The sequence below is a fragment of the Pyricularia grisea genome, assembly GCF_004355905.1.
Source record: "Pyricularia grisea strain NI907 chromosome Unknown Pyricularia_grisea_NI907_Scaffold_2, whole genome shotgun sequence".
Lineage (NCBI taxonomy): Eukaryota > Fungi > Ascomycota > Sordariomycetes > Magnaporthales > Pyriculariaceae > Pyricularia > Pyricularia grisea.
The window spans coordinates 4,304,664-4,330,281 of NW_022156717.1; the positions used below are offsets into that span (position 1 = coordinate 4,304,664).

The following is a 25,618-nucleotide window of genomic DNA, read 5'->3' on the forward strand; positions in this document are numbered from 1 at the left end:
ATAGACTAGGAACCTGTTAAAGAAGTCCAACTTGGATAGATTTTGCATAGTATGTAAGACTGGTATGCGATGGTGCAATTTGTGATCTCGGGCGTCGCCGACCAGAATATCAGTAAGTTGAGGTGACGATGGCGGGAGGCGACTCGACTGTCTGGTGTGTCTAGAAACTGCTTGCCTGCCTCCACCCAAAAACTTTTTGGCGGAGACAAGTTCAAAAGTTGTCAGAGCAGAGGGGTCTAGGTGGCACGTGCTCAATTGAATGTGGGGAAATATCGTTGTTGTTTGTTGTTGTTGTGGAGACCAGCCTGGGCTGAGCATGGATCTGTGGGTCCCCCCGAAGAGTGACCACAGCCGTGAACCTTTCGCATTGCTTGCTGATCAAACATGCCAGTTCTTTTAGTGTACGGAGTATAAGCAACCATGGCTTGCTAAGAGTCCGGGAAGTCGAGAAGCAACACGGTCTATGGATGTTAGATTTTCTTTCTCAAGACGGACCAATTAAGACTTGCGGCTGTAATCAGGCTGAGAATGTCTCGACGAGTGATGATATTACAATCTTCCATATTACGAAGGAGAGCACCGGTCGTTGGCGTTCATATCAAACGCAGAAAAAACATGCAAATCACGAGAATTATAGTAATCGCCTTTGTGGGGAATCTATCAAGTATAGTAACGTCAAGTCCAGAATAAAAAATGTAAAAAATCAAATCAAATAAAACCCCAAAATGACATCTACTCCCATCCGTCCATCCATTCCCCATAAGCCCACTCCAACAAATAGGGTTCATGTACGTTTGATTCGTCGCCGCGCACGGAAATCTTCTCAGTCTCAAGTTGGCATGACACTCCGGAGGCCTGAATACACACGTTGTGGTTTATGCTGGTCAATATTCACCCGGGGCGGCACCGTTGTGTCCAGGTTGTGTGTTGTAAAGATATCCAGAGGCATCTCCAGGAGCTTCAGTTCCCTGCTGCCCGAGCTCTCCGCCGGGGAAACCCGCTGTAGCATTGGTCCCAGGCGCGCCGCCTGGCGCCGCGCCATAGCCCTGACTACCAGGCCTATTTTGCTGGCCCTCACCGCGCGTTGTTTGGTTTTGCTGCACTCCAGTCAGTGCCATGCCACAAAAGTGATGAATGACTCGAAATCACCAGCATATGGTAGGTGGGAGGATGGTTTGTTTGCCTGAACAGAGCTTGGAAACGCTATATCCAACTAGCAAACAATGGAAGCATGATGTGACTTACCTCACGGTACTTGGCAAGATAGATCTTCAAAGCTTCGCTGTAGTTCTCAAAGCCGAGAGACGTCATGGCGAACAAGATATCCTCACCATTCACAGTCTTTCGCTTCTCTTGGTGACATTTCTCGGAGGCTTTGACAAATCAGCAAGTAGGTTCTGCAGCATACAGCTGTGCACACAAGGTAGGTGGTGAGGATGCTCATAGTAAGGGTCGAAACACTAACCTTCACTTGTAATAAACGAGATAAACTCGCTCACACATTCTTGCATGCATTCCTTGGCCTCTTTCGCGATCTTTGCATTATCGGGAAGTGCATTTTTCATGATACGGGCCACTGGAGCAAAGTTTCGTATGTTAGCATCGTATGCGTCATGGTGCTGCTTGTCGCCTTTGGATGAGAAGGAGGTCCGGGGTGCTCCCGGCGACCCTGATGGAGAGGAGTCACGGGACATGGGACTGGAGATATATAGACGATGGCAAGACGATAGTAGGCAGAGCGGTCAAGCTTTTCAACCAGTTGAGCCTGGGAGTATCGCCATGCAACGCTGATCCTGGCAGAGTGGACAGCTCTGCATCCCGTGCGGTTGAGGGTAACCTTGGAATCATGGCCGCCGGGGGGCAAGTAGCTAAGGGATTAATTACACAGCAAATGGGACAAAAAGTGCCGCCCACGTACCATTTGCGATTGGCAGCCAACGATCTTGCTCCTTGACTTCAAACTCGTAGCCGAGGCCGGCAGACTGTGGGTCCTGAGGATCATTCATCTGTGCTTCCTCGTCGGGAGTGTGTGCGCCTTCGATCTCCTTGGGATTGGATTGGGGCGAGTCCGACATTTTGGCTAGCTGCAGGCGGGAGCGGGCTTCTTGTAAATTCCTTGGACTGCTAGATCGTACAGGATGATGGATATGATGTGTCTGCTACACGTTGCAGGGTTGCAAGCCTTGCAGGCAGTGCCGACGTTCTGGGGTTCCTAGGCGGGCTTGGCTCAGGGCCTGCCTGCAGCTACGTCAGTAAAGGAATGATTATTCTTTTTTTTGGGGGGGAATTTATCTTCCCGAGAATACGACTCGCTGGACAAATGTGCCAAATAGTGACGAAGAGAAGAGTGTTCGGCGTGGATCCAAGGCGAGCAAAGAAAGGTACATGGTGTGGGCGGATCCGCCCTGCTGGCTCACACCTGCAGTGCGTTGCGATTCCAAGCTTGCTTTTGGCTGGCGTGGGAGGGGCGTTCCACACTCTGCAGCAATGCCTTGTCGCTTGACCGGTGAGGGCTTGTCACTAGCAAAGGCGGATGTCAAGGGGGTCGCCTCGTTCCCGATCAGTCCACCGTTTTCGCCCATTGCCCAAATCAACGGCTGCTACTTGGCTTGTCTTTGATAGGTGGAAGCGAGGTGATACTGAGGGAGTCAGGTACCAACTCCAAGGTACCTGTGAGGGACATGACACGCTCGCCTTCCGCGGGCAGGGAGAAGGGGCCAGGGATGAATTGCGGGTTGCACCGAGAAGGACGATGCGGTGTCAACTCGGGCAGGCAGACAACTTAGCTGCCTATAAGATGATGGTAGCGTGAAAGGCAAAAAAAAAAAAAGAAAGAAAGGTACGTAAGGTAAAGCGCACGGGGTATTGTCAAGTTACAAGCCCGAGCTCGTCTCTATGTAGACACGGTGGAAAGGCCGGATAAGCAAGGTAGACAGACCGTTGCTAGCTCCACGCGCAAGAAATGCAGGGACAAGAGGAGAGAAGACAAGACAGTATCTGGTATATTACTGACTGTATCAATGGGATATGGGATATCTGCAAAGTCGCGTCAGAAAAAGTGATCCTCTATTTTTATTTTTATTTTCCTTTTTTCCCTCTCCCCTGAGGTGTGTAGGTAAGGTAGATATGGAAAGCTGAATGGTGGCTGTTTGTTGCCCAGCTCGGGTTGAATGAAAACGATTCGGTCCAGTTAGGGAGACCCGGGTGTCTGGGGACAGAGTGGACTTGTTTGGATGGGGAGAGCCAAGTGCAGTAATGGAGAAATTTAATCCTCTGTACAAAGTACGTAAGTACTGTCAAAGTATAGCTTGTAGCAAGAGGTAAAACGACCATCCATTGGAGTGGATTGAATCGGGATTGGGTTAAGACGCGTGCCTGCGTGTGTACTGTTCGGTGCGCGCAAGCCACGTGCATGGCTTATCGTGTCGGCCCCGTCCGTATCGACGGATTAAAACAAACTGACCATCACTCACCTTGAATATTTTCTTCTTTTTGGGATTTATTTGTCTCTTGATCCTATTGCTTGAATTGAACTGGCTGTGCCGAATGAGGCGTTGTCTGTGAACGGAAAGCTGCAAAGAATCGATAGGTCCGTAGGCAATTGGCTGCAAGGACGTGGGGTTGTGCGTTTAGGTCAGGTAGGTACTGTAACTTTGGCAGGTGGTAGGTGTAGGAAGATGATAGTATGGAGGTTGGTCGGGTAAGACTTCCATGTGGGAGGCGGAATGAATAGATGGGATTGGGAGAAAATCGGCTTTGAGCGGGTCATTTGTTTGCGCCGTGGAAGCAACTTTTCTTTTGACCGCAACAGAGAGTCGCATTAACAGCCTCCCTGGTCCCTCTCTCAGTCAACACAAACTCGGCTGGCATTGGTCGAATTTCAGCCCAGACCACCCCTCGGCGGCACCCACCAGCTTCCCCGCCCAACCTCATCACACAGGGCACAACTGAAAGGCATGGATGGATGGTACCGTACCGTTAGTTGTAACCTACCTACCTACATTGTGCATAAGGACTTGGTATCTTACAAACAATGGGCACCATGTTCTTCCACACCAAATCAGCTTCCCAAGGACCAAGCACTGCATGAATATGGAACTACCCCAATACTCATCCATTATTTACGGCTTTCGGGTGACAACAAACAAGAACGCAGAATTGAAATCAACAGCGAAGTTGACCCGCACTAGTATATCCGTACATTGACGACGTCTCGAAAACATGGGGTTACGTACATTAATGTCATTAATGTACGAATTAATGTACGGAGTACCTCAACTCTACCGCCCGGTGTCTACTGCTCGGTAATCTGTGCTCCGTAGTCCCTTACCTTGGTTCGACTAGATCCACCACCTATGTCCACACCTCAAGGTACCACCCTTTTGGCCATCCTGTAATCAAACATCAATCATCACTTGTGAAATGGACATCACAAATTGGTGATGACTCAATCTACCTACCTATGCTATCATGGCGTGTCTTATATGTTCTCGGGTTAAATCACCAAATTCGCCCACTTATTCAGTGATATGGTGGTCATATATGCTGTCAACTTTCTGTCCTTGATAGGCGAAAGGTGAACAAGATACAAGCAAAAAAAAAAAAAAAGAGTGAGTTACAACGCGCGGCACGGCTATCCGTTGTCGTAGCGGTCAGTTCAGTATACGAAGGTACGGTACACCCCTGTCGAGGCGGTCAGCAAGCCAACAATCAAGCTTATCACAGAGGCTGGTAGCAGTAGGAAAGGGAGGGGGAAAAAAACAAAAAGCGAAAAAAAAGCTGCCTTGGGTAGGATCTGGTCGCGCAAGAGTTACAGTTGAGTGGGTGTCGCTGTCAAGTTCGTTGTCACCTCACTACCTTTTACCCGGCACCATACTCGTGTGGTATTTATTCATAACTACATGGATATATTTTTTCCGATTGCGGCCACTATTGCGAGGGAAACACCTCGCAACTCAAAAGCTGGGGCGCATTGATACTTGCCTGGGCGTGTTTCCACCGGCGCGGCTCTTCTGATGCGAATGTGCATTTATCAAATCAAACAGAACTGCCGTAGGGCTGTGGTGCGTAATAAAGACTGACCCCTGGCTTTCGGACCCCGTGTCAAATTCCTAGCCAATAATATATTTGGTCTGCCCTACCTTTTCTGATTGGGTCCCTAGGTCAGGCGCTTGTGCTTTTCATTGATGTTGCCGGGACCGAGCCCAAGCTGATGATGCGGACTAATGCAGCATCTTCGTCAGTAGTTTATTTAGCTACCTATCGGTTGCTATACCGACAATAAAAGACCACGACGAGCCAGCTACATTGCGAGAACATCGAGGTTCCCATTATGTATGACATAGCCAGCAAATAAATAGTATTAACATGTGTGTCGAAAGTGTCCTTCCAGGTAAGGTACCTATCTTACACCTAGACGGAATAGAGCGAGGCGAGCTGCGATTGAGCCACCATCAGAACTTGCATGCATAATTCCTCCGTAGATGAGGTGGCATCACACCATCTTCCAACCTTCAAAACAAAGGACGTACCGGATGTTCCGCCTCACTCCCGAATCTGGTACGGCCCAACCGAAATAGGGAAGCAGATCGGGAGAAAGGTATGGAATATCAAAATAAGAAAAGCATTGTCAAGTCAATAGGTAACGAATGGAGGCTTGTCATCGCGTAGTATTCTGAGGCTTGAACTTGGGATGATATCATAACCTTTGCAAATGTAATCATTGTAGCATTGATCACTGATCACTGGTCACAGTGTCTTTGGGTTTTCCCATATACCGAAACTCCGACTGACGTTATCAATACCAGCACCGCTATGTGGGCAACGTAGACTTCGTATCAGCCGCTCCATGCGAGAGCGACACCCTTGAGCCTGCGTTCTCCTATTGGAGCCCAACGACCGGAGGTCAAACGCCCAGCGGCGGTTGGGCAGCGAGGCTCTCATGCCGCCTGCCATGGACACAACTCTGCCACTGCAAGTGAAATGTGATTGGCGCGAGGTGACACAGCTTGACGATGGAAGAGTGGTTTCGAATGTATCGAGTCCGCAGCGTGTTAGAAGTGTCTTTGGGTGACGCTTAGATAAATCCTGGTTGTCGAAGAGTGGCCGCATCTACTGCGATTCCAGTGACCCGGGATATGCCAGCATTTAACAAACACACCAGCAAGCCAGTTACTTCGAGGGCCTTGAATCTGATGCATGTGTCGTCCAGTCTATAATCAGATGGGGTTAAGCTAAGACTGCACGACCTGAACATTGTTCTTTTTCTGTACACGATGGGTAGGTAAGTCCTAGTCCTGAGCGAGAATGTATTCGGTCCATGCCAACGCTGAAATCTCACCTTCCACTTTTCAAACTCTTCCTCTTTGCCTTTATACTGTTTTACCAGGTCCTCAAGAACCTTTCGCAAGCCCTCGGCATTGGTCTTGAGCGCTGGCACAACATCCTTGACGGTCCTTTCCACAAGTACGCCGTTGATCAGACGGAAGCACTTGCGGTCTCCAGGAAGAGGTTCTAGTGTCTCAAGAACAAGTCTGTTGACAATTATTGAGGTCAGTTGCTGGCCTGAGCCATGAACAGGAAGTGCGTGCGGATGGGCAGACATCTGGCGGAACGGCTTATCCTGCTCGCCATACAGAAGCCTCCCAAGGCGAGTCGCAAGATAATGAGATGACAAAAACTAACTTGTGCTCCTCTGCTTCCTGTTCTACATCTCCGATTTTACGCGCCACCTGCTGGAGAGTGTCCTTGTAGGTGCTGTATTGGGCTTGAAGTTCTACAGACGGAGCCAAGCGGTTAGTTGGTTTGTTGTGTCTCACGTGAGGACAAAATTGGCAATTTTTGGCAAACAAACCTTGCTGCTTCTTCACAGACACCTGCTGTGAAGCCATTTTCAAATCGAGATTGAGAGTGTGCCCTGGTTTTTTCCAGATAGATACCCCAGAAATAGTTCGCTCTTGAGCTCCACGGCGAAATGGGCAGTTCCGTTAAGGGTATGTTGTTAAGTGATCATGAATAAAAGAGACAGGGACTGTCACAATGATATTTTGCCCCGCGTCTCTGGCTAGGTTGACCTCAAGCTATGGGATCCACTCTCCCGTCGCGGTCGATGAAGTGTGGGTCCTATCAAATTCAGCGCGGTCCAAGTCCCTGAACAATCATTCCTCACGAAACTTATGGACCTACAACATCGAAAACGGCCAGCTTCGCGCCGTCGAAACTTATAGTTCCAGGGTTCAAGGTACCGATAAAGACTGAAAGATGCATCCGCATCTACACAGAGTGGACAATGCGGGTAAGTCCTAATCAAGCCTTATACGCGCCGACCCTGTCGACTGACGCCAGATTCTGCATTGGGCACCGACGCTGACGCTGACGCTTTCCAGGGTGCGAGGAGGTCGTACAGGCCTTCGAGGAGTGCCATGCTCGGGGCTTCCTGTGGAAATCCATGGGCATGTGTAACGATCTTAAGAGATCCCTCACCGAATGCCTCAAGGCAGAGAGAGCGAAACATCAACTCGAGAACCGCAACAACACCAACGACAAGATGAAGCAGGTCAGAGCGAAGTGGAAGGAGATTGACGAGAACTCTTGACGGCTTACGGAAGAACAGTTTGAGACGAGCTGGTCGAAACGCTACGAGCAACAAAGCAAATCAACGGTCCTGAACGGGGACTACCAAGATGGACGAAAACATTCAGACGAGGGGACGTCATTCTGTAATTTTACATGTGTATTATACGCTGATGCGAGAATGTCCCTGATCTTCGCCATGAACCCACAAAATAAGCCCAGGTTATGAAGAGAATAATCTTTTTGCGCTCCCTCTGCCCGCTAGATCTTCCTCGTCCAACCAAAGCCTTTGCCTGTATCATCGCGCGTCGATATTCGATCGTCATCTATGCTCCCCGACGAGCGGCATTTCCGAAAGTGAGCGCACCAAAGGTCGATAGCAAGCTGAGAGCAATGGGCACAGGCTTCTGCAGGCGAATGGCCCGGGGGATGGAAGCGCCCCCGAGAATGACTGAGGCAAGAAGGCACAGCTCGACGCCGTAGGGCTGGTTGTTCTGAATCCTGTAACCACCGAGAGCGTCTAAACCGAGTCATGAGGCTGATTAGCTTGCGTGCCACCAAGCTGTAGAGTCAGGAGCACAATATGACGTCTCTAGACTCACATAGAAATCCGACCGAGCATCCCGCAATTACAGATGGGAGCGATCCGGTGCGTGCGTACCCGGCGATGCCGCCAGCTGCAGTGAGGCCGGAGAGGCCATATGCTGTAAGCTCGAGACCCTGCGATCACGGGATGTTAGACATGTGAATAATGTTTGACGGATTTGCATGCATTGTTGAGAGCTTATTTTCCGTACCATTGTGACTTATACTGGTGTTCTCGTTGTTTCTGTGCTATGTACGTTGAAGCGAAGCTATGTCAGTTGTCGCCGAGACTCCGCATAGTAATTCAGCGTAGACTGACTGGTCAGACCACTGATCATCCGGGGCCCTGACAAATCCATGCCGTTTCGCTGCTCCACACAAGCTAAGGTAGAACGTACCGAAATGCACTTACCGGCTGCTTAGGTAATGAATGCAGGCTTTGGTAGGGTCCAGAACGTCATTTGAATTTTACCTTCCGGAGTATCGGCCAAAGCCTCCGCGGACATCCTGTCGTGCCCCCGCTTTTACCGACACTAAACTTTGATCACTCGACAATGGAGCTAAATGGAAACTCGCGGCTTTACCACACTTAACAGATAGCGCTTCGTTAATTACTGCAGAAGTCTGTCGTGTATCTGTATTATAGCTTTACTTCAGCAAACAAGTAAATACCTAGCACATTAATGCGGGAAATCCTCCTGCTCCGAACAGGGACTGGCTTGTTACTACTATGTATGTCGGCTACGTGATGACAATTGACCAACGCATTGAAGTGGGTAGGGTTGGGCGATGCACCCAGAGCTCAGCCACTGAGCAAAGCCGCGCAGAAAAAGCCCGGTGGTTCGCCCTAAAAAACGCCTACCTCACCTTGGAGGTGGGCGAATGGATTGGTTCTCTCGCTGAAGGGGCCTACAACCCACCCAATCGTCATAGCCCTACAACTAAGCCGCAGTCTTGGGAGCACATACCTAGTAAAAGAAATTGGGGTCCAAAAGCCCGGCCAACTCGTGTGGAATAGCGTCGTATGTTCTCCTTCGCTCCCTGTTTCCTTCGTTGGTCTCAACTCTAGACCAAGATTGAGATCAGATAGCTCTACCTCGCCCGCCCTTGTATGTGGTGGTAGTCGTCCGTGGATTGCAACTATGTCTGGCACGGGCCAACGAAGCAGTTGAAGTGGACCTAGGACAAATATAGAACACGAGGAACACTGAATTCAATTACTAACTATTACACTTCTTAAGGTTCTTTGAACAGGATAGCAACTATAATCATGGGGGGGAAGGGAGTTTAAAAGTTTAGATGTGTCAACTCTAGAGAATCAAGACAACCCCGGTTACTCGAGCAATCCGTACAGTGTAAGCGTGTGAACAGAATGAACAACGGGCTACATACCTAAGGTACCTACCCATTACCTACACAACCGAGACTTACTACAGGATTGCAAGCAGCTTGTGTTGGGAAGCTGGAAACTCGGCCGCAGCCAGCACGCGCCACCCCACTCCTTGTACCTGACCTTCATGTCAACCCCAGTCCGGCCCGCTGCCGATAAGCGCTGTGCAACCTCCTCGGTTGAAGCCCCCAAAACAATACCGCCCAGCCTGCAGCCATAGACTGACTGTCGTAAAAGGTAGCCAGCCCAGTGACTTGGGCCAAATGCAATCAATGCCTGTGCCGTTATGGGGTTAAACAAGTAACTGTCTGTTTTTACCGCCGCACAGTACCCCTACCTTAGGTACCCTACCAGAGAGACCCTGTCAGCCTTAGCTTAGCTGTGGGCGCATGCAATGCCACCCTCGATATCCTTTTGCGCCCATCTTCAATCTGATCTTCTTTCATCCCAAACCTATTACTGCTGTTTCATCAAACTTTGTATTGTGATCGAACAATTCCACTAATCATTCTTCATTCCCACCGCGATCTTTCCTGCTGCAAATCCCAGCTGTCGCATCGAGTTAGAGAAAAAAAAGAAAAGAAAAAGTAAATATCAGACTGGTTTTGGGGCTAACGACACAGCCCTGCGATAAACTAAACGACCAGCAAGCGCATTCAACAGCCACCGAGCTTCTGCGCGACAACTGACTGACAAGCCACTCCGCACCTCTTTCATTTCATATTTTTTTTATTCTTTCAGAAAAAGGAGCCCAGCCACGGGAACATGTGCTCGGTTTAGGAAGGAAGGCAACGGACCTTTTGACGACAGGTTCAATCCAGTGGGCCGTTCTCCTTTCACCCTCATTCGTCCAGATTAAATACAGTCGGCGCGCACCCGAAATCTATCTTGCGCCGCACGCATTACTTCTTTGGATATGACGTCCACCTTCACTGTTATCCCGTCTCAGCACCTCAACGGTGGTCGACTGGGTATGCCTGACCAACGGCCCGTTACCTCCCAGGGAGACCGCCCCGGGACCTCATCGCCGGCCGCAACCTTAAACCGTCTCTCCCCCTCTGCCCACTACGGCATCAGCTCAACGTCTCCTACATTTCAGGACACGAACCCATCGACTGGCTCTACGCCCGACAGTATTCTTTACCAGCCAAGCGACTTTACCAACAGCGACGTCGGCGACGATTTCTTGGGCGTCAACTTTGGCGACATCAACGGCGGGGTGCCTTCCTTCCTCGGAGAGGGTCTCCACTCGTCTCTCTACGATTTTACTTTTGATCAGTCCCTCACAGAGAACACGTTCAACCCTCCCCTTGTGTCATCTATCTCATCAACCAGTCATACCTATCCCTTGAGCCCCGAACCTTCATTACATACTGTGTCGCCTCCTGTTCAAAGAAGGCCGTCGGGGGATGTCCTGCCGCCAAAAGCGGCAGTAGTGGTCCCCCTATCGCAGTTCACTCCAGACACCAGCGACAGCATTCCTTCCAGCGACGACGGCATAGCGCCCACCATGTCTCACATATCGGCGCAAAGCCCACGGGTAACTGTATCCATGTGGGGAAGGGACGATAATGCCGATGAAGGTACTACTATGGATGCCAAGTTCATGGGCTTTGCCGCTCCGCTAGATGCGAACTCAGGGCTAGGTGCCATCAATTTGCCCGTAGCATCGCATTTTGAAGTTTTTCGCGATGGGGCAGGTAAATGGATGCCAGACACTGTCACAGGTCAAGGCGGACTGAACCCTCGTAGTCGTTCTGCAGCTGAGACTCCCAGTCCGAATGACTTGGCAGCGGCTCGCGAGACCCAAGATAAAAACAGCGTCGTTGACAGCTGGCTATCAGCCACTGCGGAAACTTCATCCGTTTCCGATGGCGAGGGAAGGCCTCAATCGCTCTACGGTGTAGGCATTCCCGATCGTGAGATCGGTCTTGGAAGTGACACTAGGAACGCGACCAAGGCAGGTCAGACATATTTTCGCGAAGATGCGTCGGGGCCGATGACACAGGACGATGTCCACATCTTACTCGGTAACCGGGTTTGGGGCGACTCACCGGCTGTTCTTCCAATAGTAGAGGGAGCAGCCACCCCTACCCAACCGAAAACTGCAACAGAGGCTGTGGCCAAGTTTGAGGCCGCGTGCCGTGACAATGACTCCATCGTGTCGAGAGCAGCAACCTGGGGCACCCGACGTCGGAGTTTACCTAGTGTTGTAGACATGGAGGGTATCATCAGTGGCAACTGGGTCAAAAAGCTCTCAATCAGCCACGCCGAGCCTAAGAAGCCTAACAACTTCCTGGATGAGCTGTTTAAAGCGGTACGCAGGCGACCGAGCGCCTCGGGGTTGGCCAATCTCAAGCGTTCTTTCACCGGCCAGGGTGGTGATGATGATGCGTCAAGCCCGGGAATCGAAAGACGGGAGAGCGCCGACAGGCTTGCGCCTCCATCCCGCTCTCCCAGCTGGGGCAAGAGGCCTGTGCCGAGCATCAACACTGCTCTCGTGGAAATGGGAAACAACTTTGCCGCCATCGGCACCACTCATGCTCGGAGTGGATCCATTAGCTCGACCACACCAGTCATCTCTCCAAAGAGTCCATTTGGACTCAAAGTTAACACATTTCGTCGCCGTGCCAAGTCCGACCTCCCTGCAAGGCCAAAAGGCAATAGCTCGGTCTCCAACATTGCGGGCATGTGGATGAAGGCAGGCGGTCCCCCGGTGGCCAATCTAGCCAACACAGTGGGCGTGACTGATCATGAAGATGACGACGATGATGAAGATGATCAGGATGATGGTGACATGAGTTCAGATGGCACAAAATTGATAGATGATATTGCCCCAAACCTGTCTGGATTTTCGGAACATATACTCAAGTTGAATCCCATGCTCGCTGAGCAAAACAACTACCTGGTGGAACGCATCGCATACCAGCAGATTGCTCGATACAAAAGTCTTTTGACTCATAAAGTCAAGCATATGGGTAGCGTACAGGACAGAAACTGCCAATGTGGAAAGCTTTGTATCGGCCTGGGCGGTTCTGCCGTCGCACTTGAGAACAAAGGAGCACAGGAACCATGGTCTGCCAGGATCCACGGCTCCGATGAAGACCTGTCGACGCCACTCGAAGGCGCCATTGGCCAGGATAGCTTCCCTCGTGATATACCAATGCCACCAACCCAGACGCTGCCCGCCGAATTCGAATGCCAACTATGCTTCCACGCTAAGAAATTCCAAAAACCGTCGGACTGGACGAAGCATGTGCACGAGGATGTCCAGCCATTTACTTGTACTTGGGATAGGTGCCGAGAGCCCAAGATCTTCAAGCGGAAGGCGGATTGGGTCCGGCACGAGAACGAGGGCCACCGACACCTGGAATGGTGGACCTGCGACGTTGCCGATTGTCGACACACATGCTATCGCCGCGATAACTTTTTGCAGCACCTTGTTCGCGAGCACAAGTTCCAGGAGCCAAAGGTCAAGACCAAAGCTGCCATCAAGCGTGCGGGGGGATTGGATCGTACATGGCAAAAAGTTGAAAGTTGTCATGCCGAAACCCGAGCACGGCCACAGGATGAGCCCTGCCGGTTCTGTGGAAAGACTTTTCCCACATGGAAGAAGCTTACTGTGCATCTCGCCAAACATATGGAGCAGATAAGCCTCCCTATCCTGAGGCTTGTTGCTCGTAAACATTTGGATGCCGATACGATCGTCAGTCCGGTCCAGGAACCACCGCAAAGGCCTTTTCCTGTCATCCCTCCTGCGCAGGAACAACCACAGACTCATCTACACGCCCAAAGAGGCTTGCCTCAACAGCCTCCTCACCTGCAAATGCCAGGGCACCAAAGGCACAGTCCAATCACTTATGCGGTTCAGCAACCTCAGTTCCCCTATGGTGTGACGTCTCCTGATACTGCGGGGCCCTTTGTCAGTCCCCAGTTCCACCACACTCCAGCCCCAAGCTTCAATCACGGATTAAGCAGCCTACACCCCCTCGATACGACAGCTGTGCTGGGAATGCCGAGCGTCAGCCCAAACTCTGCGTACCAGACGCCTCATCAGGCAAACTTCCTTGACCTGCCAGTTTCGGCCAACTCTTTTAGTGGGTTGACTGCACCTCAGCGGCAATATGGTCTCTCTGTTACTACGAACGGTCTAGAGCCTTTCCCCCAAATGCCAATCAGTTCTGCGCCATTACACGAAAGCGCCACAGCTTTGAACTTTGATTGTGGCTTGATGAGCGCCGGAGCCGGTATGGGCGGCCAATATCAAGGACGGACCTCACCATACCCTCAAAGTGCAGACCGTCAGCAAGCAGACGGGGGCAACTTTTATCATTAAAATACCATTACAGCAAGCTTTGGTAAAGACAGAACACCTTGGTGACTGTCCTCTGCCGTATCTCTCTTCACATGTTTTGCCACGATCTTAGTTGCTCAGATACCCATTTCTTTCACAATTTGGTCATATTCTTGAAATTATTTTGGAGCTGGGTGTTTGTCCCAAGGGTATACAGCCTAGAGTATTGATGTTCAAATCATTTGTTTTGTGTTGTGTTGATGCGATCTAGTTCACCATATTATTGATGAATTAGCAAGTGGAGGAAAGTAATGCATCCATCATGGGAGGCGTACGTATGGAAAGAGAACCCGGGGAGGGTTTTATGTTTTTTTTTTTTTTTTTTCGTTTTTTTTTCCCCCTTCCTTATTGTTATTTTCAATCCCCATTCATGTAGCATTTCACAAATGTTCATAAATAACAANACAAAAAAAAAAAAAAAAACAGACAACAGCTATAGAAAGTCAACGGTCTCTGGCGTTGTCTCACAAGTTGACGTGTCAAGCATTTAGCTTGTTGATGATAGAGTTTTCTCTGTGCTCAGCAGCCGCGGCTCTGCTTCCGAGTCATTCGAAAATAAGGAGCATGGGGACATTACAGTGATGGCTCGTGCCTTTGATGGATTTGATAACCTGGAGGCTCGTTATGTCATGTTCATGCGAATCCTGCGTCCTCCGATCGGTAACCAGAAGAAAAAGGGGTAAAAGCCCCATTATACACCCCGTAAACGAGAAGATTGGACGGAAACACCAAACGGCATGAATTTTAGGCTCAAGGCGCGTAGCAGATCTACGGTATGATGCTCGCGTGGCTCATCGCGATGCGAAGGTGAATTTTGACTTGCATATCCTGGACGCAAGTCTCTCCTAGTAAGGCACCTAATTGTAGGAGGCAAAATGGGTGGAGGGTTTGTGCTTGGAGACATTTGATGTCATCCCACGAACCGTAGACGTCAAAAGACAAATCAGCTCATGTTTTTTTTTTCTTTTCTTTTTTTTCCCTTTCTTCCCAAGTGGATAACCAGAAAGAAGGATACGTCTAACAAACCAGCTGTGATGTTGATTACCTAGTCTACAACCTAAATTATCTCGGAACATCCATCTAATTAGCGTGTGGTGCTAAAAGAATTCAAGACGAAAAAATTACAATCGATAATCTCAAGAGCTGGACCCCTGCAAAGATCGGCGGGCCACTAACCAATACTGGACTACGTATAACATGTACCTAGTATTACGTACTACCACGTATGCGGCCGTTTGTGCTTCTGGGTGGCTGGATTGCATTGACCACCAAACATGTGTATGAAGCAGATGGATGGTCTGTAGGTAGATCGAGGCTGCCAAGGTTGTGGTTGTGTGTTAGCGAAACAATCGACTGCCACAATTACGGAAAACATCTATCTATTTTTTTTTTTCTCTTCAAGTAGATTGATTGATTCTCTGCGGAGTTTTGATGAACCGTACAAACCCTATTCTCGCTTCTGTTCCATGGAAATGTTGAGTAGTTGGATGGGACGACATGAAAATTAAATCGATCTTGCTATCGCTTCTTCAGAAATCCGGGTCCAGATGGGGGGGCCTATCCTTATTCACTCAGATTCCAGAACGTTTGAAATGTGCTCCTAGCCTAAAGATGGAGCGCCGCATAGCCTTCTTCCAATAAGAGCCCATCATAAGAGCAACGGGCATGGAAGTCTCAGCAACCCCCTCAGAAGTGTTTCGGACGCTGGTAATCCCTGCCTGTCAAGGGCCATTTTAGCTACTTTTATGCTCAGGTGGGGTTCGCTTGTGCCTGTTTATCGGGGTTGGGCGGTTCGCGACTGGTGGGGTCCGGCGCGTACCCCTGACGCCAGTGGAAAGACGGCGTCCAATTGTCGTCAACGCCGCTCTAGGCGTAAGGTTTGTTTGAGCCGCCGCCCCCCCAGTCGACCCGACGTCAAAGGAAAGATGCCCCAAACCTCGAATGGTGTCTGTCTCTCTGTCTGTCTATCTGTCTGCTTGCTACAGAAAATGTCATCTGCACCACTACCTCGCCCACTTTCACTTTCTGGCGAGCCTATCGGGAATCCCTGAGCCGAATCGTAATGCCTTTATTCTGAGTATCTTGACCCCCGTCAATTAAGACTGACTGCGAGGAACTGGTTCGGATTTTGATCACTGGTGAGGTCCTCACTAATTCTCGTACAATACCTGACGTGGTAAATTAATAAATGTCCATATACTTCCGGCGTGGGGCATCTTTGGATACCCCTTCCTTTTCGGACTGTCGATCAGAGCTAGCTGTCTCTCTCACTCTCACTCTCTCTCTCTCTTGTGTCTCTCTTTGTTTTCTTCTCTCTTTCTTTTCTCCATCTACCTACCTTGCCGCTCATCCCCCTTCGAGTCCTTACTGGGCAAACCTTTCCTTGGCTCCTCATCCAGTCATTAGTAGATCTAGCACATATTCATTCGTTTCATCTATCTGCTGCCCGGCATCGTGTGTGGGTGGCTGCAACCCCTAGGCAGGCAAGCCAGTGCCTTTTACGGTACTCGCTTGCTGGTTGCATTCTTGGCGCGCCATCCACAAACCACTCCCTGTCTCCTTTTTTATCCCTATGACCTCCTCTTCACTCTAGAACCACCCTTGTCACCGATCTCGTTCCTCCCTCTCTTTTCTCCTTCTCACCACCGTCCCGACAGTGAGGGTGCTAGCAAGACGTTTTGACATTGAATATCTCTTAGTTAGTGGTTCAGAAAGCTTCTATTCCAAAGAGGCTACGGAATCGTTGGTCAAAGGGCAGTTTATCTGCCCTTATTTTCATTCTTTCCAGGTTGATCCTCGGCCCGTATTGTTCTATTCTAAACATTCAATTGTTCATTTCTTTATTCGTTTTTATTTATTCATTATTATTTGCCATTTTGGCCCCTCGTTTGTTCTCTTCTCTTTATTGCTTGGTTATTCTTTTTGCGTGTGGCCGACTAGTCTCGAGTCACCCATATACTTGAAGCACTTCTTTTTATTTGCTTTACATTTGGAACTCGACCGGATCGATCTCATGACCAGCAACGCATCACATCTTGGATAAACCAACTCGCGTATTTGAAGAACACAAAAAAAAAAAAAAGAAGAAGAAGAAGAAAACAAGAAATCGAATAGAAATCTTTCGACACATTCTTGGTACCAGCTCAGGCCATTCGATTCGACATACACAAAACTCGATATCGATATGGCGCGATGCAGTAGAGGAAAAGGGCCATGGCATCGGCTCGTCGCCGGTGCCCTTGGTATTATGGCATTGGCAGTGCAAGGTGTTGTGGCCGAGGATATTCTCAAAACTAGCGGCTTCAGCAACTGCGGAACCACACCTACCGTGGAGGTCACGAAGATGGAAATCACTTACAACGCCTCGAACAAGACCGTCATTTTCGACATCAGCGGATCAAGCAGCAAATTACAGAACGTGACGGCCTCTATTAACGTAACCGCTTACGGCCAGAGTGTCTTTTCCAACAATTTCAATCCTTGCTCTGCTGCCACTTTTGTATCCCAATTGTGTCCAGGTATGTTGCAGAGGGCTCGCGTGTTATGGGTTTGTATTGTTGGAATATTTTTTCTTTGGGATGACTGCTGACTCAAATAATGTATTACTCTTCATCTAGTCCCTGCCGGCACCTTCTCCGCACGAGGTCAACAAGTTATTCCAGCTCAGTTTGCCGACGCCGTTCCCGCGATTGCTTTCCAGATCCCCGATATCGCCGCACTCGCCACTCTCGAACTCAAGTCCTTGGGCGGGGGAGGAAATGTGGCTTGCATCAGGTCCCAGGTGTCAAACGGCAAGACGGCTAGTGTTCCCGCAGTTTCGTATGTTGCCGCCAGCGTAGCCGGTGCGGCTCTTGTCATGACTGGAGTCTCTGCTATGGGTGCCGCAGTTGCGGGTGGAGGTGGTGCCGCAGCCGGCAGCAGTGCGGCTGGGTTCGGGACCGTCAGTCCCAGCTTCACCGAGGTTTTCGGATGGTTCCAAGGTCTGGCTATGGATGGCATGCTCTCGGTTGCCTACCCGCAGGTCTACAGGAGCTTTTCCAAAAACTTTGCCTTCTCGACCGGTCTCGTCCAATGGACCTCAGTCCAGGTTGCCATCGACAACTTTCGCGCCATGACCGGCGGCAACCTTACCGCCGACAGCGTAGAGGCCCTTCGCAACACCACCCTGGTCTTCGATGACGGCTCGATCCAAGCTCCGTCCAGCAACGTGGTCAAGGTAAAGCGAGCGTTTGATGACCTGGTCATGCTTGCGGCCAGGGAGATCGAGACGAGCATCAACACCACCGCCCCAGCATCGGGCCAAGAAAACTCTGCCATGCCCGAAAGCCTGCGATCGACCGTCACTGGCATCCAGGCCTACGTGAACCAGCTGTCTATTCCTTCCGCGAACACGTTCATGACGGTTCTTTTGATTGTGGCCATTGCCATTGTTGCCATCGCCGTCGGAATCCTGCTGTTCAAGCTGATACTTGAGTTCTGGGCTCTCTTCGGAAACTTCCCCGAGTCTCTGATTGGATTTCGCGAGCACTACTGGGGCTCAATTGCGCGCGCCATCACTTCGCTCATTCTGTTGCTCTACGGCGTCTGGGTCCTGTACTGCATATTCCAATTCACACACGGAGACTCATGGGCTGCCAAGACGCTTGCCGGAGTGACACTGGCACTATTCACTGGTGTTCTGCTATTCTTCTCTTTCAAGATCTGGTACACTGCTCGCCAGCTTAAGCAGTCGGAGGGTAGCGCCAGCGGACTTTATGACCAGAAGAGCATCTGGGTCAAGTACAGCATGTTCTACGAGTCTTACAAGAAGGACTACTGGTGGTTGTTTGTGCCGACAATCGTCTACCTTTTCGCAAAGGGCGTCTGCATTGCTGCCGGTGATGGACATGGGAAGGTCCAGACCATCTCCCTGCTCTGTATCGAGGCGTTCATGCTTGTCATGCTCGTCTGGAACCGACCATACGAGCGAAAATCCGGCAACGTTATCAATGTCATCATCCACGTAGTCCGCGTCCTCTCAGTCGTGGTCATCCTGGTGTTTGTCCAGGAGTTTGGTATAAAGCAAACGACGCAGACGGTGGCTGGTGTCGTTCTCATTGTCATCCAATCCACTTTGACCGGTGTTTTGGCAATTCTCATTGCTTGGAATGCCATCATTGCCTGTTGCAAGGCTAACCCGCATCGCAAGCGCAGAAAGGAGCTCGGTAAGTCGTAAAACAACGCACCCCTTGTGACCCCCATGTGTTTTGGCGATGGATCTGAATTTGCTAACTTGAGCTCACAGAAAAAATGCGCGATGCTGACACGCTCACGCCCCTTGACGCACGGAACTCCCTTCTCCTGGACCGACCCAAGACGGAAGGCAAGGATTCATCTGCCACATTTGCCGTTGCCAACACGGCCTTGGATGAAAAGTCGTCACTTTCACCGCCACGTACCATGCCGGATAGACAGCTCAGCCCTGGACCTCGAAGCCCGTACCCCGGTGAGAGGCAGTCTGCGGGTGCCGGAGACACATTCCGGGCCGACACATTTAGGCCCCTTACACCGCAGTCCCAGTACGATGACAAGGACAATCTTCTGGCGGGAGCCGCACCGATAGCAGCGGCAGACAGCAGGCAGCCTACATTACCCGCTCTTGGCGGTGCCCCTCGGCCGACGAACAACTACAACCCGAGAAATTATATACCGTCGGGTTACGGGGGCGGCTACAACCAGGGTGCCGACTATAATAACAACGGCTATGGCTATGGACCACGCAGTGGCTACTAAGGTGTGTGTCAGGACTGGTGCAACGGGGGTTTGGAACGAAGCCACGTTGAGGCTTCTTTTTTCCTTGGTCTCCTGGTATTTTGTATGATGCCATCTTTCTAACAGCGAGCATTCATTGTTGAATATGGTGTGTGTATTTTTAGCCATTCGTTCATTACGTACAAACATACCCCTCACGACGAGAATCTATCTACTTGAACTACTTATCCAGATACCTAAGCAATTTCATTTTACTATAAAAAAGAAAATCAAAAATAAAATCAAAACCACACAAAAATCACACAGCTTGTGGGTGAGATCTTCAAAATCGTATCTTTATTTGCCCTGGTTTGTAGAAGGCATGTGTTGACTGCTATTGATTTGTGTTGCTCGCAATCGCAATTTGCTTTGTTACCTACCACATACAGTATGAACAAAGTATGCGGGGTCGCGAGTCACCATATCTATCCCACTTCACTTGAACAATCAACATGAAAACATGATCCTTCATTCCTTCCTTGCATCAATTCTCCCTCATCCTCTAAACAACGTACTTACAAAAGGCGCGCTGAACTTTAAAAGCCTGCGGCTCGGTCAATCAAATCTCGTCACTGCACTGAACCTATTGCCTGCCGTTGTATTGTAGCAGTCAGTGGATGCAGGCAGATTCATATCTTGCCGTACGAAAGACACCAAGATAGGCACAGTGCGCCATCATCCATCTATAAATCTCTCAACATCCGTTGTTATTTGGCAGGAGACATCGATTCTCCCATAGCCATTTTTAAACTGTCTTTTTTTTCACCTCTTCCATATGAGCCGAGATGAGTGAGCTGCAGAAAAAATGGGCAAAGGCGCGTGTTGATCCAATGGCATCAACACCGCAGTTCGACGAGGCCGAGGAACAACAAGCCCCTGCCTATCACATACAGCAACAGTCCAAAAATCATCACGAAGAGACTGGGACTGTACCGGAGCTGCCAGAGTTTCCCGAAGACGACTCATCCTCTGCCTCGTCTGCCTCATCGACAGGGACCATAGTTCCTTCTGTGCAGCAAAACCTCTTTGCCAGGCCACAAGGGTTCGGATTATCCATGAATGCGTCCCCTGCCTTGAAGCTGTCGTGAGCCACCCTGCTGATGATAAAAAAAAAACAATTGCTCCCCGACGTGGTTGTAGGGTGTCTAGAGGTCGCACGTTGGAACCCATCCCATGGACGACGTATTTTGAGCGGGAGCTGTTTCTTGACGTCGGGATAGAGGGCTCCGAGTCGATCAACACCTTCCACGCCTACCTCACCTCACCCGTCGGCAAAGGGCCCCTCTTCGTCACACATCACGGCGCCGGCTCCTCCGGCCTCAGCTTCGCCGTCGTTGGTGCTGAAATAAGGAAGCTAAACCCATCCGCAGGCATCCTATCTCTTGATGCACGTGGCCACGGATCAACGACCACGTCTTCACCCGACGTTGATCTGAGCCTTGACACGCTAGCAGCGGATCTGCTGGGTGTCCTACATGCGACCAAGGACAAGATGGGTTGGCAGGTCCTCCCGCCCATGGTGCTGGTCGGCCACTCGCTCGGCGGTGCGGTGGTCACGCACCTCGCGGGACTGCGGCGGCTGGACGACTCGGTTCTCCTCGGTTACGCCGTCCTGGACGTAGTGGAGGGGTCGGCCATGGATGCGCTACAGAGCATGCAGACATATCTCTCCACCCGCCCTACCGGCTTCGCTTCGGTTCCGGCCGCCATCGACTGGCATGTGCGCTCGCGGACGATTCGCAACTCCATCTCGGCCCGCACCAGCGTCCCGGCCCTCTTGACGCACCGCGCCGACGAGGCCGATGAGGGAGGCGGTAGCGGCGGTAATGCCAGGCCCTGGAGGTGGCGGACGGACCTGGCGGCCACGCAGCCCTTCTGGGAAGGTTGGTTCGTCGGTCTGAGTAAGAAGTTCCTGACTGGTCGTGGGGGCAAGATGCTGCTGCTGGCGGGGACGGATCGTCTGGACACGGAGTTGACGATAGGGCAGATGCAAGGTGAGATTTTTGTTCAAAAACGTTGGGTGAAAACCCTAGACTTGGAAAAAAAAAAAAAGAGAGAGAGAGAGAGAGAGAGAGAGAGAGAGAGAGAGAGAGAGAGAGAGAGAGAGAGACTGACGCCGAACGTAGGCAAGTATGCATTACAGGTGTTTCCAGAAGCCGGCCATTTCATCCACGAGGATCTACCCGAGAAGACAGCCATTGCGCTGGTTGATTTTCACCGCCGCAACGATCGAAGTGCCCTGGTGCTCCCGCCAAAGGTGGCGGATCTGATAGCGCAAGGGAAGAGGGTGTAGAAATAGTCTAGATGGATACAAAACTAGGTGCTCTTAAAGCATACGAATCTCGAGTACAGAAACAGTACGAGAATAAAACGGACTAGACTAGACTAGATACTCTAGAACATGAGATCTGGGCAAGACGGAACGTATAGTCTTAAGTACTGGTATTATGGCTAACACTGTCCTACATGAAGTTTTCTTTCAAAGTCCAGTTGTGTATCTCGGAATAAACCTGAATAAACCGCTCTACTAAATCAACGCCGGCCGTATGCTCATGCTAATATACACAGAAAAGGGGGTAAATCAAGGAATTATGGGGAGGAATCCAGTTAAAAAAGGAAGAAAATCTGTTTGTCGAAGCTAGACCACCGCCTCGCCTCAGCTACGAGTTCAATGTCGCTGATTCCAGCGCCGGGGCTTTTGTAACAGGTGACTCTTCTTGCCGTGACCCCACGCCCCTTTCAGACAACAACTTTCGAGGCTTTGCGCTTGCACCCCTGGCTTGGCTCATGTTGCCACCGGAAGCAAGTGCGGCGGGATTGTTCTGTTTCTGTTTCTGCTTGTCGTTTTCGTTCTTCTGCTGCCATCGGCCGCCCTTCTTCTTCTTCTCCAACGCGGCCACTGGTTTGGACTTTTCTTGTCTTTCCGTCAGTCCCAGCTTGTCGTCCAAGGCCTTGGCCTGTTCGACGAGGTCTTCGAGGTTCAAGGCCTCGCACAGGGCGACATATGTCTTGCCCTGCTGCGCGCTCCGGAACTCGGGAGCCTTGCCGGGTATCATGTTGCCGAGCAGGTACTTTGTGTTTGAGAACTTGTTCTCCATGTCGAGGCAGAGCCTCATGAACATGGGCACGGTCTCGGTCCAGGGGGCAAGGCCGCCGTCGGCCCCGGCGCGGAAGCAGCTCGGGTTCTCCTCGGCGGCCCTGGCGATCATGGCCCCGTCGGTGCCGTACTCGGCGGCGAGGCGGACGGCCTCGTCCCTGTCCTTGACGTCGCCGTTCATCAGGCAGGCGACGCCGGCCTCGCGGCAGACGTCGGCCACCATGCGCAGCTGGCCGCGGATGGCGGGCTCGCGCGGCCTCATGGGCGTGGTGCGGCAGTGCACCGTCAGCGCCGTGATGCCCGTCTTGACTAGGCGGCGGACCAGCGCCTCGGTCTCGGCCGCCGTCTCCAGCAGGCGGATCTTAACGCTGATGCCGATCTCGGCCGCGGGGGCGACGTCACGCACCAGCGCCTCAAGTATGGCCACCAACCGGTCCGGGTCCCGGAGCAGCGCCGCGCCCATCCCTCCCGTCGTGCTAAAGGGCTTCGGACACCCGGCGTTGAGGTCGATGCCGGCCACGTCGTTGGCGACCAGGCTCGCGGCCGCGACGGCGCGCTGCGGATCGCCCGACCCCAGCTGGAAGATGAGGCGTTTCCCCTCGAGGTCCGGGTGCATGGTGAACATGGCATTCTCCTTGGCGTCGGGAGGGGCCTGCTTCTGGCCGTTGTTCTGCAGCCGCGTCCACTGCAGCACGTTGGTCTTTGGGTTGAGGCGGCGCGTGGTGCCGATCATGGAGTAGTCGACCGTCTCGGGACCTGTGAGGTCATATCGTATTATTTTTTTTGGTTCCTTGGTCAGCTAACTTTCTTGACATGATTTTCAAGGACGGGGGAGGGGGGGTTTCATTTCAGGAACATACCCCATACCAGATCAGCGCCATAGTGAAGCGCCATCAGCCTCGACGGCAACTCGCTGCTACGCACCATTGGTGCAAGCACTACCTTTCCTCTGTAGTCGACACCCCTGCGTGGGATAGGCACCGTCTTTGTCGCCATACTGCTCATGGCCCTGGACCCGAGCTGCCTTATGATCATAATACGTGCGCGAGGTGGTTTGTGATGTGTCTTGTTGAACTATTCGATATTATCCTTTTGATTTTTTTTTTTTTTTTTTTTTTTTTTTTTTTAAAATTAGTTTTTATTAATTTTTTTTTCCGCGCAAATTTCAAAGATTGAAACAGCGCAGGGAGTCAAAATGTGGTACGTTACGACATCCTGAATAGCGTTTCTTGGTAGATGCGATTTTTACTTTGCCGTGCTTTGTCGTGCATGCTGCAAAAAATTCCCAAACTTTATCTTATCGCGTTGGAAGTCATCATGGTTGGTGGTCGAGGAGCACAGTTTGGTACAGTACAGCAAGCAAGAGTCTCCACCATGCACGTGCTACATGCTTGCAAAAAGTGGTAAGCCAGTTCACAAAATCACTGGGGCTGATTATTCGAATTCCGCATTCATCCATCCGGCAAATCAGTCCTCACTGGAAAGTTACGAGACACCTTGTTTTCCCAAGCCAGCAAGGTCAGGTGATACGACTCTGACCCAACCAGATCCTATTCGACCGAAGTATTAATTATAGTTATCGCCCATTATATCGTAGCAATTGTAGATATGGATACTTTTTCTTTTTTCCCCTTTTCACCCAAGAAATTATATTTAGGGTTCCACACTTCTTAACCCAACACCTCGTCAACCTCGGCATTGCCGAATTTTGTTTTACGGTAATCATGTTCTTGTGATCGACTAGGGATCAATTTTCTCCGAGAACCTAACTGTACCTAAAGATCGCTAGGCGTGAAGGTGGAACGAAAAAAAATAAAAATAAAAAAACCGACACGGAGCACATTCGGTGGTCCCTTTAATTACTCTATGTCTGCAGGCGAACCACCCCTCGTGGCGGTGACGGCCGAAAATCCGATCAACCCGATCTAAATTACAGTGCTTCAGGAACGGAACATCTTGATTCAGGGTAGCTGGCAGGCGAGGTCGTATGAACCTGGAACTAGCTTTTAGGCCAGCCGAAAACTGACTTGACTAATACTGTACCTACCGTAACCTACAGTTCTACTGTACCCTGTCTGTTAGCAATCTGTACAGTACAGATAGGCTTGAAGATGCGAAGCTGTGCGGAGACAAATACCCGACAAAAATCCCCCCCTGCCATCTGTTTTCTTGACACATGTCCCGGCCGATAGGGCCCCATCCTACACGCACTATCCAAGTACCACGTCCTTTCGCTGGCTGCTGGGGTTTCATTCGGAAGCGTGGATGGGTCATGGACTGTGACGAGAAGCTCAAATCCCTTGTCAGTTGTCCGCAGTGGAACATATTTATGGGTATAGATCTGTAGCCTCTTTCTTCTTTTGGCTTTAGCTGAAACGCACCGTAGACGCGTGGCACCAGTACAGTGTATCGTATCCACTACCTACCGTAGGTATGTACGATTACTGTATGGTAAGTACTGTAAGGTAGGAAATACAGCGATTTGCTTTCTGCAGCCGCGGGTCAACTAGCCTGAAGTGAAGGTGGTGGACACAACTTGTGTTCCGTAGAGTAAGACTTGCAACCGGACGAAATGCCTGGCTTCCTGTTGCAAGTTGTACTCCGCAGGTTAAAGGACCGAACAAAAAAAGGTTCACTACTTTCCATTCACCGTAGAATTATGTAGAATATGGCTGCTTACACCAATAATGAAGAACAGGGTAGATCCCGTGAAAGGGTCCAAGGTTGAATTCTGTCACGACTAAAAAAGTCAATCAGACCTCCTGCCATTCAAATTTCGCTCCCTTTTTTCTACGCCAATGACGTCAATCGCTCAAACGAAACGCGGGAT

General features: G+C 50.7%; 8 protein-coding genes across 8 annotated transcripts; 5 read left to right on the forward strand and 3 right to left on the reverse strand.

The window, feature by feature from the left end:
* Nucleotides 1-516: 516 nt before the first annotated feature.
* PgNI_03841 (uncharacterized protein) lies at nucleotides 517-3,731 on the reverse strand. The gene is made up of 6 exons (XM_031123894.1): nucleotides 3,474-3,731; nucleotides 3,014-3,036; nucleotides 1,919-2,238; nucleotides 1,466-1,669; nucleotides 1,246-1,373; nucleotides 517-1,097 (listed from the first exon to the last, which is right to left on the reverse strand). Exons 3-6 carry the CDS (start codon nucleotides 2,073-2,075, stop codon nucleotides 885-887), a joined length of 702 nt encoding a protein of 233 aa, XP_030983969.1. The 5' UTR covers nucleotides 2,076-2,238; nucleotides 3,014-3,036; nucleotides 3,474-3,731; the 3' UTR covers nucleotides 517-884.
* Nucleotides 3,732-5,640: 1,909 nt separating this feature from the next.
* Nucleotides 5,641-8,846, reverse strand: PgNI_03842 (uncharacterized protein). Its single transcript, XM_031123895.1, has 8 exons — nucleotides 8,556-8,846; nucleotides 8,370-8,406; nucleotides 8,175-8,292; nucleotides 7,383-8,092; nucleotides 6,854-7,291; nucleotides 6,685-6,775; nucleotides 6,341-6,533; nucleotides 5,641-6,266 (listed from the first exon to the last, which is right to left on the reverse strand). Exons 5-8 carry the CDS (start codon nucleotides 6,888-6,890, stop codon nucleotides 6,234-6,236), a joined length of 354 nt encoding a protein of 117 aa, XP_030984923.1. The 5' UTR covers nucleotides 6,891-7,291; nucleotides 7,383-8,092; nucleotides 8,175-8,292; nucleotides 8,370-8,406; nucleotides 8,556-8,846; the 3' UTR covers nucleotides 5,641-6,233.
* Nucleotides 7,261-7,594, forward strand: PgNI_03843 (uncharacterized protein; the record flags this gene model as incomplete). Its single annotated transcript, XM_031123896.1, has 2 exons — nucleotides 7,261-7,294; nucleotides 7,386-7,594. The coding sequence occupies 2 exons, from the start codon at nucleotides 7,261-7,263 to the stop codon at nucleotides 7,592-7,594; spliced, it is 243 nt and encodes an 80-aa protein (XP_030983967.1).
* A 1,617-nt stretch (nucleotides 8,847-10,463) lies between the features above and the next one.
* On the forward strand, nucleotides 10,464-13,883 carry PgNI_03844 (uncharacterized protein; the record flags this gene model as incomplete). Its single annotated transcript, XM_031123897.1, has 1 exon — nucleotides 10,464-13,883. The coding sequence occupies one exon, from the start codon at nucleotides 10,464-10,466 to the stop codon at nucleotides 13,881-13,883; it is 3,420 nt and encodes a 1,139-aa protein (XP_030983972.1).
* A 280-nt stretch (nucleotides 13,884-14,163) lies between these two features.
* On the forward strand, nucleotides 14,164-14,584 carry PgNI_03845 (uncharacterized protein; the record flags this gene model as incomplete). Its single annotated transcript, XM_031123898.1, has 2 exons — nucleotides 14,164-14,172; nucleotides 14,393-14,584. The coding sequence occupies 2 exons, from the start codon at nucleotides 14,164-14,166 to the stop codon at nucleotides 14,582-14,584; spliced, it is 201 nt and encodes a 66-aa protein (XP_030983973.1).
* A 2,351-nt stretch (nucleotides 14,585-16,935) lies between these two features.
* On the forward strand, nucleotides 16,936-19,885 carry PgNI_03846 (uncharacterized protein). The gene is made up of 3 exons (XM_031123899.1): nucleotides 16,936-17,419; nucleotides 17,519-19,105; nucleotides 19,186-19,885. Exons 1-3 carry the CDS (start codon nucleotides 17,086-17,088, stop codon nucleotides 19,671-19,673), a joined length of 2,409 nt encoding a protein of 802 aa, XP_030983970.1. The 5' UTR covers nucleotides 16,936-17,085; the 3' UTR covers nucleotides 19,674-19,885.
* A 591-nt stretch (nucleotides 19,886-20,476) lies between these two features.
* Nucleotides 20,477-22,987, forward strand: PgNI_03847 (uncharacterized protein; the record flags this gene model as incomplete). Its single annotated transcript, XM_031123900.1, has 3 exons — nucleotides 20,477-20,775; nucleotides 20,832-21,685; nucleotides 21,818-22,987. 3 exons carry the CDS (start codon nucleotides 20,477-20,479, stop codon nucleotides 21,982-21,984), a joined length of 1,320 nt encoding a protein of 439 aa, XP_030983971.1. The 3' UTR covers nucleotides 21,985-22,987.
* On the reverse strand, nucleotides 22,352-23,869 carry PgNI_03848 (uncharacterized protein; the record flags this gene model as incomplete). Its single annotated transcript, XM_031123901.1, has 2 exons — nucleotides 23,649-23,869; nucleotides 22,352-23,544 (listed from the first exon to the last, which is right to left on the reverse strand). The coding sequence occupies exons 1-2, from the start codon at nucleotides 23,821-23,823 to the stop codon at nucleotides 22,352-22,354; spliced, it is 1,368 nt and encodes a 455-aa protein (XP_030983964.1). The 5' UTR covers nucleotides 23,824-23,869.
* Nucleotides 23,870-25,618: the final 1,749 nt, after the last annotated feature.

What these genes read in the sequence shown, in the direction of transcription:
- PgNI_03841 (XM_031123894.1), bottom strand. Translation starts at nt 2,075, where the DNA reads ATGTCGGACTCGCCCCAATCCAATCCCAAGGAGATCGAAGGCGCACAC. An exon ending in TTGGCTGCCAATCGCAAATG is followed by an intron (nt 1,670 to 1,918) that starts GTACGTGGGCGG and finishes CCTCTCCATCAG; the next exon opens with GGTCGCCGGGAGCACCCCGG. An exon ending in CTCGTTTATTACAAGTGAAG is followed by an intron (nt 1,374 to 1,465) that starts GTTAGTGTTTCG and finishes GATTTGTCAAAG; the next exon opens with CCTCCGAGAAATGTCACCAA.
- PgNI_03842 (XM_031123895.1), bottom strand. Translation starts at nt 6,890, where the DNA reads ATGGCTTCACAGCAGGTGTCTGTGAAGAAGCAGCAAG. An exon ending in CAGGAAGCAGAGGAGCACAA is followed by an intron (nt 6,534 to 6,684) that starts GTTAGTTTTTGT and finishes AATTGTCAACAG; the next exon opens with ACTTGTTCTTGAGACACTAG. An exon ending in AAGAGTTTGAAAAGTGGAAG is followed by an intron (nt 6,267 to 6,340) that starts GTGAGATTTCAG and finishes CATCGTGTACAG; the next exon opens with AAAAAGAACAATGTTCAGGT.
- PgNI_03846 (XM_031123899.1), top strand. Translation starts at nt 17,086, where the DNA reads ATGGCGCGATGCAGTAGAGGAAAAGGGCCATGGCATCGGCTCGTCGCC. An exon ending in TGTATCCCAATTGTGTCCAG is followed by an intron (nt 17,420 to 17,518) that starts GTATGTTGCAGA and finishes CTCTTCATCTAG; the next exon opens with TCCCTGCCGGCACCTTCTCC. An exon ending in CAAGCGCAGAAAGGAGCTCG is followed by an intron (nt 19,106 to 19,185) that starts GTAAGTCGTAAA and finishes TTGAGCTCACAG; the next exon opens with AAAAAATGCGCGATGCTGAC.